This window comes from Canis lupus, chromosome 1 (assembly GCF_011100685.1).
Source record: "Canis lupus familiaris isolate Mischka breed German Shepherd chromosome 1, alternate assembly UU_Cfam_GSD_1.0, whole genome shotgun sequence".
Taxonomy (NCBI): Eukaryota; Metazoa; Chordata; class Mammalia; order Carnivora; family Canidae; genus Canis; species Canis lupus.
Genome location: NC_049222.1, coordinates 1146903 through 1159805, shown reverse-complemented (window position 1 = coordinate 1159805; position 12903 = coordinate 1146903). Strand labels below are relative to the sequence as shown.

General features: G+C 43.0%; 1 protein-coding gene across 7 annotated transcripts in view; it reads left to right on the top strand.

Moving 5' to 3' along the window:
• ATP9B (ATPase phospholipid transporting 9B (putative)) overlaps positions 1-12903 on the top strand; it is a 237520-nt gene that overhangs the window by 185992 nt on the left and 38625 nt on the right. For 6 of the 7 annotated variants that reach the window (XM_038525733.1, XM_038525732.1, XM_038525735.1 and 3 more), the window contains 2 exons: positions 2715-2827; positions 5742-5993. In XM_038525733.1, the coding sequence (XP_038381661.1) occupies positions 2715-2827; positions 5742-5993 (365 nt within the window). The remainder of the gene's footprint in view (positions 1-2714; positions 2828-5741; positions 5994-12903) is intronic. The other variant, XM_038525731.1, reaches the window with a different exon arrangement.

The following is a 12903-nucleotide window of genomic DNA, read 5'->3' as shown; positions in this document are numbered from 1 at the left end:
CCTGCTCAGTGGGGAGTCTACTTCTCCCCCTGCCTCTGCTTGTACTGTCTCTCGCAAATAAAAAAATAAAATCTTTAAGAAGAGGAGGAAGAAGAGGTACAGACATACATTACGCAGCCATAAAAATGTAATCTTGCCATTTTTAACAAGGATGGACCTAGAGGGTATGATGCTAAGTGAAAGAAGTTAAGGAAGTCAAACTTGTGGAATCAAATATAAACAAAACAAAAGAGAAACAGACTCTTGACACAGAACAAATGGGTGGTTGCCAGAGGGGAGGCCAGTGGAAGGGTAGGACAGGAATGAGATGAAGAGCTGCAAACCTCTTAAATGTGAAATGAGTGAGTCACGAGGGAGGACAGAAAGTACAGCACAGGGAGTGTAGTTGGTAATACTGCAGTGACTGTCAGGCAGGTGGGACTGCACTTACATGGGGAGTGTTGTATAACTGTAACGTATAAAAATATCGAATTCGCTACAACATACACCTGAAACAGATAGTATTGCCAATTATACTTCAGTTTTCAAAAGGAAATATGGAAGTGATTCATATCATCACAGTAAGAACACCAGTGACACGGTAGGTCTTCTCGCTGGGTAACTGGGCACAACCCCAATGCTGTTCCCCGCGGGCCCCCAGGGTGTGAGATAGTGAGCTGAGCACAAGATGGGGCCTCTTTACTTAGGCTCTTTTGTTACTTGTATCCAGTGGTTTACACACCTAAAGAAATAATAGTTTACCTTTGGTAGGAGCTGTGCAGGTGTAGTATTCTTATTTTTGTTACACATAAAAAATCATTAGTAATCAAAGTCAGATTGAAGGAAGTATTATCATTTATTGTAGTCGTAATTATAAACTGCCTCATTACCACAACCTGCCATAAATTAGAATGCCTCACATTCAGTGTGTATCAGAAGAGAAAGGAAATTCTCTAATTATGTCAATCTGATAAATATTTTTATTAATATAATAAATAATTTTTCAGAGAACTGCTCACTTGGGAACAAGTAATAGAGGTGAGCTTGGTGCTTATTCTAATAGGAATTAATATAGTTTCATTATCTTCTATAATACAACTGTCATTTTAATCTCAAATTTTTGATGTAAACAATCTGTAGAACTTACTTCATTTGGAGGTTGAATTATTTTTAATTAATTATTTAATATAACCTACTATTTTAAATAATTCTGTGTTTAATGAGGATGACATAACCAGAAAACCCTTTCAAACTATACTTCTCATGTAATTTTGATTTCAGGAAACTTAGGTGCTATTCAAAGTATTAAAGGACTAAATAGAATTTTCAAAAAAGCAAAATTTATAAAACATTAAAAATAGCTAGTCTTTGAAACTTATGAGACCCTGATGTATGTATCATATCCATTCTTGTAAGAAGGTTAATCAAAATCTCTAAAACAGCGATGTGAAATACAGATTTTCCTTTATGTTAACGTAGCCTACATGTCCTAGTGGGAGTTCTGAGTCAGATGTGCTATTTTGTTTTGAACACTAATGTGAATGGAGTCATGGGTAGATGTGAAAACACTTTGTATTATATCTCCAATGTCACATATACCAAAGAAAGCAAAAATTAGTTGATATTTTATGGATGTCTTATAGCCATGCTTAGAAAGCCCAACTTTTACCATAACTGATTGGGGATATGATTGTTCATTTCCACATTTATAACTATTTCGGTCAGTGGGTGATCCCTCTGTGAGCTTTGAAGTAGGTGCAGAAAAGCCCAGGGGCAACTACATGACGTCCATACCCACAGGTGTTCACACTTCCTGGGTGGCTTTATTTTTCTAAAACCTGGTAAGCAGCAATTACATGTGCACATTGTGTGAACATTTTTATATTAAGTGTTATACATACGCAGTGTTTGGGGTTTCCAGAATCGAGAGGATGTGCAATTGTGAATTTATGTGTTACTTTTAATGAAATTCACCATTTTTGAAATAATGTTAACCTCTCACTGTGTTCCATAATATCATTCACTGTACTTGGCTGTGTCTCTCTCTGGTAAGAAGGCAGACACAAGACATCTCCTAAAATGGGCCTGCATGTGCTCCTCCCTTAAACTGCTTTCCCTACCCACTAGGAGTGCAGCACTTGGTCGTGCTCAAGCACCTGGGAGTGCCTGGCCCCCATGGACCTGCAGCCCCAGGGGCGAGCCCTGACCACCAGGCAGCTAGAGAGAAAGTGCCTTCCTCTTCATGGGCTTTTCTGTTGCTCCAGTGATGCGAACGGATGCTAAGGGTTAAATGCATCGGTTTCTATTCAATGAAAAATACTTAATTTTTCAAAACTGGGTTTTTAAAAAAACTGGTAAGCATGCTAATTTGGGACTAGTTGATGTCTTTCTCAGGCAGTGTTCTAGAGGATAATTACAAAGATGTGACTGTTTTCCAGTTTCCTGCCTGTCTTAGAACAGGCAGAAGTTCTATTTGTACCAAACACATCTGAACTGATAGGCAGAGGCCCCACTTTGTTCAGGTAGCTAGAGCCCTTCACATCATTGCACGGCCTTCCGGAGGGAACAGGGAGGGATGCTTGTGCTCAGCAGGGAAGGACATTCCTAGATGCTGGATTACATAGCAGAGCGTTCTCCCTGCTGAGGGGTCTCGGCCCACGGATGTCAGTGTGCGGGATGGGAGCCCTGGTCATGTTGATGAGCTCGCTTCCTCTCTGGACTGATCTTTGTCACAGGAACCCTCACCCAGAACGAGATGGTGTTTAAGCGGCTGCACCTGGGGACCGTGTCCTACGGAGCAGACACAATGGACGAGATCCAGAACCACCTCAGGAACCCATACTCACAGGTGAGTGCATTTACTTACGCAGGGGAGCTGCCTGGCGCCCAGGAGCCAGCCTATTGCATCTGCAAATCTGGAAATCGACAGATGTCTTTGAATGTTTCAAAACACTCAGTTCCAATTGATAAATCAAGAAGCAGTTTTTAGACTAATTTTAAATAAGCATTTCTGTATTGTAAAAATAATAGAAGGTATAGCGACCTTAAGTCATTTATTCGTATTAAATATTTCTCCTAGTGAAAAAAGAATTAATTCGGCATAGGTAGTATTTTTAAGACTAGTAAGTACAATGTTGCATCACGTGTTTCTTACCAATGCTTCTGTGTTTCTTCATAATTAATAAGACTTTCACTTTTTTTTTCTTTTCAATGAACAGAAGTAGACACATGGTACCATGAGCACTGGTGTCCCTCTCACTCTGCCCCAGCAGGTATCTGTGGGTAGCGGACCTAATTCCATCTGAAGCCCTTCTTCACCATATCATTGTGAAGTGAAGCTCAAATGTTACATTATTTCATCTGCAAATATGTTGTCTGTATCTGGATTAGATAAGGATTCCTTGGTACTGGGAAGGAGCATATCCTAAGTATTATCTTTTCTCTGGAACTTCAGGAGGTCTCTGAGGTTGCAGGAGCAGAAATTACTGCCTTCCTGGGAGGGTGAAGCCCAGCCATAGCGTTTGCCAGAGATGTTGTAGGCAGTGCCCTCTGCAAGTACGTCTGTGGCCCAAGAGGGTCCTGGCATTGGGCCCACGAGGCCATGTGTGTGCACAGAGCATGAGCATGGGGCTGGCAGACGTAGGCCACCCTGCAGAGTTCATTTTAGGCCACACAGTTCCCATAGCATTTATGAGTTCATTTTAGTTCCCACAGTTCCCTAGGTAGCATTTATGTTGCATTCATTCTGTGTAACCAAACCTCGCTACCCCAGGGCATCTAAGATGCTCACGCACCAGGATGTGGTCTGAATTAGGGGCCAGCCATCACTTCCCTAAGCTGCCTCTCTGCTTGTCTGCTGCTCTGTGGTAGGGTTTGGTCACCCATATACTAACCGGCCAACATGTAACAGGTGCAAAAGTGCACATCACCCACGCCCCAGGGCAGAGGCAGCTCCCGTGTCCACAGACCACTGCCGCCACGGGGCTTCCAAGGGCCATCTAGCGGTGGTGCCCACGGAAGCCATAGACTGCGTGTATTGACTGTCACACTTCTGACTTGACTTCCACAGACGGGCCGAACTGCACACTCCCTGAGCAGTTTCTGCTCAGACCAGATTCAAGTGCACTGTCTGCCCTGCATTCAGTTTGTGAAAACCTTCTCTTCTCTAATATTTACCAGAATGGCATATACTTTACTTTTCAAGATGCCATCAAATGAAAAATATTGAATGTGCATATTTATCGTATGTAACAAGCACACATACGTGCACACACACACACACTTAAAACCAAGCCCTTTCTTAAGTTGGATGTGGCTCAGTTCAATACAGACTAAACCCAGAACATTTGTTAACAGATGGAAAATCTTAAAAAGAGAAAAAATAAGGCTTCCCTTGTCCTGGTAATCTACTCTGGGTGGAAACAGTACCAGGTAAAATCTGTTCTATAAAAAAAATAAATTTACATTATCCATGAATATGATTTTAAAAGCTCCAAATAAGCTATTTTACTAGAAAAATTAAAAGCAAAAAGGATGAGTCACTGTGCAAAAACAGCAAATATTTACTACTTATTTCCATGTAAGAGGTCTTTTAAAAATCTTTTTCTTAAGCTATCTGTTGGTTGGCTGCTTAGACAGTACTTTTTATGTAAAACTGATTGTATCCCTTAGATTCTGTCTTTTTATTAAGATGATAATAGTCTACCAGGTGCACTGTAATAGAACACAGATCTTTCATAATCTGATTCTGTTTCTCCACCGGAAGCATTTGGTGGTGGAGGGCATAATCTTTAATGGCATTTGTGTGAAATTAAATTATACAGCCATCAATAAACATAACATAAGTCATAAGGGGAGTCAGCCACGTCCTGTGTTCCTGTAACACTGCCGCAGGAGCAGCATGCAAATGGAGTCAGAGTGCTGGGGGAAAGGCGCTGCCAGCTGCCGAGCTGCATAGGCAAACCCTTCATTAGACAGCCCTGTAATTTGACGGGCAGCATAGTCATGGTTCAGTGGCTCTGCACGCCCCGTCCAACAGCGAGAGCCTTGCTTTCTCAGGAGGGCTGTTACGAGTGGCTGTGGAGGTAGCCGAGGAGGGACTGTGGTGCTGTGGGGTTGGGGAGGTGAGCGCCCTCCAACACAGCCCAGCGTGGGGAGAGTCACCCAAACAGTGACCCAAGGAGTCACGTCAGGAGCTCATGATGTTGAGAGAGGACGCATAGGGGTCAGTTTCCCTCAGATCGCAGTGGTCATTGCTAGGCACCAAACCAGACTCTAATTCAGGGGCTGTCACAAGCTGGATTCCTCTGTTGGGTTAAAGAAATATTCATAATATTTTCTCCTGCTTTTCACTTTATTCCACTTTAGGTACAGCAGTTTATAACAAAAACCCAGAGCACTTAGGAGTATGCAGTTCTAGGTGGTTCTCTAACTTACCCGTCTTTACAAGGAGAGTAAACGTGAGTTATTAAGGACTTAGCAAGCCAATGCCATAGATCAAGTGAATCTAGTAAACAGAAACTCTCAGACTTTAAGTATTATAACAAAGATTTTGGTATATGTGACAACCAGGAAATGTCAACGCGCTGACAGCAGAAGCACGAAAAGGTCATTTATACTAACAGCTGATATGTAAGAGAGGATTGGAATAAAATCAAGCTACTTTTATTATTCCTAGCTAACTAGCTTATAAGAATAATATATGCTGATAATTCCAATGTCGACTACATTATCACTTAATCTTGTGACCTTCCATATTTTAGCAGATGCAGTCTCAAGCTAGCGGAAACAATACCAGTTCAACGCTACCTAGAAAAGCCCAATCTTCAGCTCCTAAAGTTAGAAAAAGTGTTAGCAGTCGTGTCCATGAAGCCGTGAAGGCCATTGCACTGTGCCACAACGTGACCCCTGTGTATGAGCCTCGAGCTGGCATGACTGGGGAGGCCGAGTACACCGAGGCGGACCAGGACTTCAGTGACGGAAACCGCACCTACCAGGCTGCCAGTCCTGATGAGGTCAGTCGGGGCTTCTTAGAGGATCTCAGTACAAACTGGCCATCAGAAGGCGTGAAAATCAGTTCTTTACGGGGGTGAGTACAAGGGGAGCTCTCTAACCGTTTCTAACGGTGCTTAGCTCCAGGCTGTGAGGGCACACAGCGGCTCTTCCAGGTCTCTGCATTTGGTCCTGGTGTGTCCCCGTAGCCTAGAAAGTCTAAGAGTTAGTTACTGGAAAACACATGAGAATAATCAGAGTTTTACTGATTTCATAAACTGACTTGTGACCAAGTTAGATCTTAATAAAGCTGCTGAAGCTTGGACTGTCCCTCCCTTATCGTCTGGTTTTCTCTTAGCTCCACATGAATCGTCTGGCTCGCATGTTACATTTCTAGCTTTTTTTTTTTTTTTTCCAGACTTTAGCTATAGCATATCTATTTCAAAAGAGAATTCGGATGTAGATCATTTTGAAAATTTTCAGGAGACAGAAATAGTAAAATCTTAAATGTGGTAAATCAGTCATTTCTGACCTTACACCATTTTTTTTATTTTTTTCTTTAAAGATTTTATTTATTTATCATGAGAGAGGCAGAGACACAAGCAGAGGGAGAAGCAGGCTCCATGCAGGGAGCCCAATGTAGGACTCGATCCCAGGACCCCAGGATCATGCCCTGAGCCAAAGGGAGACGTTCAACCACTGAGCCACACAAGTGCCCCCATTTTTTTAATTTTTAGATGGATAAAAGCCATTGTTAAATTAATTTTTCCAATTCTATTTTTCAGCCAGTATATTTTAAATACAGTTTTCTTATGCACTCTTTTGTACTCAAGGTTCTTGAGATGATTCTGTAATCAACCAACCATAGAAACAGTAGAAGCAAACAAACTTCTTTAAATACCCTATGAAATTGGACTATATAATAACTCCCCCACAAAAGGACCTTCAATCACAGTTTTAAAAAAAAAATCTGATCTAATGTTTTAAGGAGAGGAGCCTGATGATTCTCGTTAAAGAGTATTTCAGAAGAGCAGAGTCCTTCCATTCTAATGACATCACTGCCAGGAACCTGGGATGCCCGCGTCCGTGAGGCCAGAGAGGCCGGGGCCTTAGGCTGCTGCTCAGAATCGCAGCATGAAACCGAGAACATAGAGGGGCTGGGTGCTTCTGTCACATGCACCACAAAGTCCAGAGCGCTGGCAAGAGCATCCCTGCTATTAAAGTTTTTTAAGAAGTCAAGTAGATAAATCTGTGAGTCAGAAATATGAAGAAGAGTGTCATGTGAGTAATACCTATAGTCAGCTTGTGACCCAGGGCAGAGAGAGGACTGGGTAGATGGGTGCTGTGGGTGCCAAATGGAAGAGCCCTGGCCAGCTCGCAGGGGCATGTGACCTGCTTTGCTGCAGGGGAGCTGCCCATCATGCGGGCCTATTTGTTCCTTGAAAGCAGCTTGCGACCATCCTGACATGTCTCGTTCCAGAGGCGCCAAGTCTTTGTCGGCCTGCCCCAGGGAGCCGCAGGTAGAGATACCTGCTCCCTTAATCCTGTGTGTCAGGTGGACTGCAAGTTTTGTTTTCTTGTTTCTTTCTGAAATATGTGCCTTCTTGTGTACACGCACTTCGTTCCACACATGCCAGCTGCGGGGCAGGCCTGGTGTGGGGCTGGGGCTTCTCCATTCTGGAAATGCAGAGTCACCCACAGCTGCGACCACTGAGCCTGGAAGTCTTCCCACCCAGGGTGTGCTGCAAGCCAGGTGGGGCACTAGTGTGCGGGTGTCCCTCCACAGTGCCCCCTGCAGGCCACCCAGTAGAGACGGACATGTGATCTGTGACCTAGTTCTGACTTCATTGTGATTAAGAACAGGAGCTAGAGATCCCAAGTGCAGTAGCAGATTCAAGGCACTTTACAAAGCTTTAGGCACAGCTGTATTTGTTGAAAATCAAATTTATTTTTGAATATTTAGTTAACATAGGCATTTCCATATTGATTTAGTCAGAAAATGATCACATGATAACCAGAACAAGCTACTTTAGAAATTAGGACATGTTACTCACCTAAGAGCTTAGAGGTGGTGAAAAACACCCCAAAAGATGGAAGTTCAGTTTTCTTTAAATGTAGAAAGCTGAGACTGCTTTCACTGGCTCCTGGCCTCCTCTTAACGCTGGCATGGAGACCCCTCCTGATCTCTCTCCCCAGACCTGTACCTCCTTCACCCCCCACAGCCGCCTCACATACACCTGCCGTCCTGGCCTCACTGTGGGTTGCATAGCTTGCGTGGCGCTCTGAGCACCTCCCAGACATGAAGTATTGGGGTTGCTGTGCTGGAATCATTTCCATGCACCCCAGTTTCTCCCCACACCTCTTCTCTTGTGCCCCACCCAGGATGTTCTTCTGGTTAGGGTCCTTCAGGGCTAGAGTTAAGGGAATTTTCACCCTTTAAAACATGGTTATTTTACTGTTAGACATTTTTTTTAAGGCTTTATTTATTCACGAGAGACACAGAGGCAGAGTTACGGGCAGAGAGAGAAGCAGGCTTCCTGCAGGGGTCACGCCCTGAGTCAAAGGCAGATGCTCTACTGCTGAGCCACCCAGGTATCCCTACTGTTAGACATTTTTATAATAACTTTATTATTATTTGCAATTTTTGAGTTAAACTGAGAAGAATGAAAAAGGCTAAAGAGAAAGAAGGATCTCAAAGACTGTTTGATCCTGAACCATCACCTTCATAGCAGCTTGTCTGGGTCACCCCCTGGCACATTTTGGGCACAGTGTGGCACCACAGGTATTTGAAGGGAGAGACTGTGTGCTTCCTCAGCCTCCTCAGACACTTGTCTTCTTTTATGGGTATGCCGATCTCAGCCAGGGCCCCCACCCAAGGTGTGCAGGTTTCAGCCAGGAGCCCCCTCAAGGTGTGCAGATCTCAGCCAGGGCCCCCCAAGTGTGCAGGTCTCAGCCAGGACCCCCCCAAAGTGTGTGGGTCTCAGCCAGGGGACCCCCCCCCCCAAGGTGTGCAGGTCCTATCAGGGCCCCTGAGGCCTGGGCTACAGGGAGGTACTGACATCACCCACCTTCTGGGAGTATCAGCCTTGACATTCAGGTGGGAGCCAGAGAGCTGGAGGCCCTAACCAGGCTCTTCTGGTAGCTTGAAAGGTCTTTCCCTTTTTGGTACCTGATGACATTGTGATGGTGAACTCTCGTCTAGTGTGGGTCACAGTGCCACCCATCCCTTTCCAGGACTGTTGGCACGGCCTGTGAAGACGGGGACTAGCCCCACAGTGTTGCAGGTTGTCGAGCAACTGCGAGTAGCTGGCTGGTCACAGGGAGGAGAGTGCTGGGCACGGGGGAAGGGGGAGGCCGAACTCCACCTCCCTGGGCTCCGCTGTCTCCTCCAAGCGTGCTTGGTTGGGAGTCTGCTGGTCAGTGGATGTGACTTTGTGAGCACCACTATTCCACTCAGTAGATGGTGTTGAGCTATAAATATGTAAACATCTGTTGTAGGCAAACTCAGTGCGGCTTCTGGAATCGTGTGTATAGCAAATCTTTTTATTTGGTAATAGGAACTTTAGGGAGAAACTAAGAGAGCTAAGATTCAGAAGATCTGTAAGTTTCCATCTTAGTATTCCAGTGTCTACCCCTGGTCACTGCTCTTTGAAGGAAATGGACCACATTCCTTTTCATATAAAGAAAGGGTTGAACACATTGTTTTCTATATAATATTCCAGAAATTCATACAATTATATATTGAAGAAGAATTATACCCCAGTCTTAAGCATGGGAAACTGAGACCACAGATGTTTCTCAAGAAAAATTTTATTGGAAGTTGTAAAAATACTGTATTACATATTTACCTTATTATCTACCAAAAGTAAATACAACTTTTATTGAAAATACATGGGATTTTTCATCTTTAAGCTTTTAGAGACGTCATAACACTTTTTAAATCTTTTTTTTTTTTAAGATTTTATTTATTTATTCATGAGAGACAGAGAGAAAGAGAGAGAGAGGCAGAGACACAGGCAGAAGGAGAAGCAGACTCCATGCAGGGAGCCCGATGTGGGACTTGATCCCAGGACTCCAGAATCCCACCCGGGCCAAAGGCAGGCGCCAAACTGCTGAGCCACCCAGGGATCCCCAACACTTTTTAAATCTTAAATTAGGAATTCAAAATAGAGAGGGATCTCATCGATTCCAAGATTACTAGAACCAAATTGAAACTGCTAATCTTGTAATTAAATTTTTTCCTTGTTTAAAAGTTCTTTCTACTTTGGAGATTGGACAATGATTAAAAGTAGCAGCCCATTAAATAACCCTAAAAAAAAAAATCCCTAACACATATTTTAAATCTGAAAATGAAGAAATAGAGTTCATCATAATTTTTAAAGAGTTCTATTGATGCAATGTTTGCAAATCCCTAAGGCCCAAGGAAAATAATCTAAATGGTTCATTATTTAGCTTATTGAGCTTTGCTGCAGTTAGGTTGACGGATGGTGGCAATGCTTCCCAATCACCAAAGCACCGTTTTAAAAGCATTTTTTATTGAATAAAGTGCTTAGAATATTGCACCCTGGAGCTTTATTCAGGGAAATGGCTCAATTGATGTTTTCTGTGTGACCCTAGCTTTGACCTATCACAACATGTATGGTTAATAAGCAACATTATCATTTCAGAGACGTCACTGGTTTTGTACATTCTGCATCAACACTCTGCTCTTATAATCCCTACGTGTTTATGGCTCTTGTGGCCTCTTCATCTTTAGAAATACTGTAATTTAGTAGAATGTTGTTTCTGAGTTCTAATATCACAGTTGCAATTCTTCACAACATTAAATGGTCTTCATTTTCATTTTCCTGAAAACAGAAAGGATCTCTTATCTTACCTACTGATATACACAAAGGAATGTTTTATACAAGTAATGAAATTCTGGAGGAGTTAATGTTAAATCCTTAAAGGTTCCATGAGGTACGGTCATTAAATACTTGCCATGAAGTGTCCTCATGGAGTGTCAGGGATGCTTTAAGGTGTGGCAAGCAGTAGTAGTATTCAAGTGTCAGTGCCTCATCTAGTATTCACCACGTGGAACCTGCTGATGCCCTGTCCCTGTTTCTTATGATAAGTGATCAATATTTCATTTTCTCTAAGAGAGTAGAAAGTTTCACTTGCCTGTTGCTTTATCTCTACAGCCTCAGCATAGCAAACTGCAGCTTAGTAAACATTAGCTGTTCCTGGAAATTCCTGGACAGAATGAAAACCCATCCCCCTGCAGTTGTTGTATGTCCATTGCAGTGACAGAAACCCAAGACCCGAGTGTCATGACCCATCATTGTGGACACCAGCTTAGTGGGCACATGGTGACACAGACCTTGAGGACCTCCAGCCTCCTTGGGTCCAGAATGACTGATTGGCCATGATTTTTAGTGACTCCTTACTTCTGAGAACTAGCTGTTTACTGGCAATATTCTTCTCTACACTGTGGCTGCATCCTTTCATGTAGGAACCTTCTTTGTTTACATATTATTGTAGATATCAGCTCCTCGCTTGGGCATTTATTTGCAAGGATCAACTAAAATTTATGCCAAACCACAGTGGATTATTTAAATATGGAAGAATATTATGTCCTTAATGGCATTGCTTTTGGATTTACCAAGGCAAGCTCTCAAGCATGTGATGGCTCCAGTTGCACACTCACTTTATTGTGCATGCCCAAGGAAGTGGGCCTAATCGTGCTGTTCATTAGCACCCGTTGGGGCAGGTCCTTGTCAGCCACGAAAGCCCTCTTCCCAGGAGCAGTGGAGAATGTGTGCATACAGCCTACCATGAGCGTTGATGGGCAGTTTCTCCAGGCAATCAGATTGCATTTCATGTTCATAATTCTGGTAACTATAACAATGATGATAATACCACAGTCGAAAATGAAGACAAGTCAGTGATGAAGTTATGATCTATAAAATGCATAGTAAGAGGGCAGCTGGGGTGGCTCAGTGGTTTAGAACCACCTTCAGCCCAGGGCCTGATGCTGGAGACCTAGGATCGAGTCCCACGTCAGGCTCCCTGCATGGAGCCTGCTGCTCCCTCTGCCTATGTCTCTGCCTCTCTGTTTCTCTGTCTGTCTCTGTCTCTCTCTCTCTCTCTCTCATGAATAAATAAATTAAATCTTTAAAAAAAATGCATAGTAAGAAATGTATCCCTGAGTGTAGCTGGCAGGTATGTGTATGTAATTGCTAATATGATAAAAGAGATTTCTCCCAAGCTTTTAAATAGTAATAGCACAGAAGTTTCTGAATAATGGAATTGCAGAGGAAGACTAATGATAAGGTCTTGCCTCATATTATATTTTCTCTCCTATGGCAGGACCCTTTGGAACACCTTCCTCCCCTGGTTACTTAGCCTGGAGAAGTGTGAATGTGTACATAAGTTGCCTGTGACAAAGATTGTGTGTTACTGAGTGGCCTGTGGAGGAGATTTAGCCCAGGCTCCCTCTTAAACATATTTTTTATATTCACATTTTAATTTTTTTCTACCTCTGTGTTATTGTCAATAGTTAACATTATTAGAAATTTCTAAAGGCTCAGAAGTCATAGAAAGAGTCATAGGAAATATATTAAGACTTTAAGTTTGCAGTTATCGTTATATTTCAGAGAAAAACCTCTCAAGATTACATCCTGTTATAACATCAGGCAGCAGCTTCCACAAGAACATGGCAGCACACAAGAAGGATTTGATAAACCACTTTTCCCACATTTTATTCAAATACTGACAAAACTGCCTAAACAGATCAAATCAAGTAATAAAACTGGAAACTTTCTTGCTAAAGAACTCATACCTGAGTACCCAGAAAATTTCATTTTCTGTAGGCAGCAGATACAGGATGAGGGGTGCTAGATGGCCCACACAGTCACTGAGAGCATCCCAGGGAACAAGAAAAGATGTGCACCC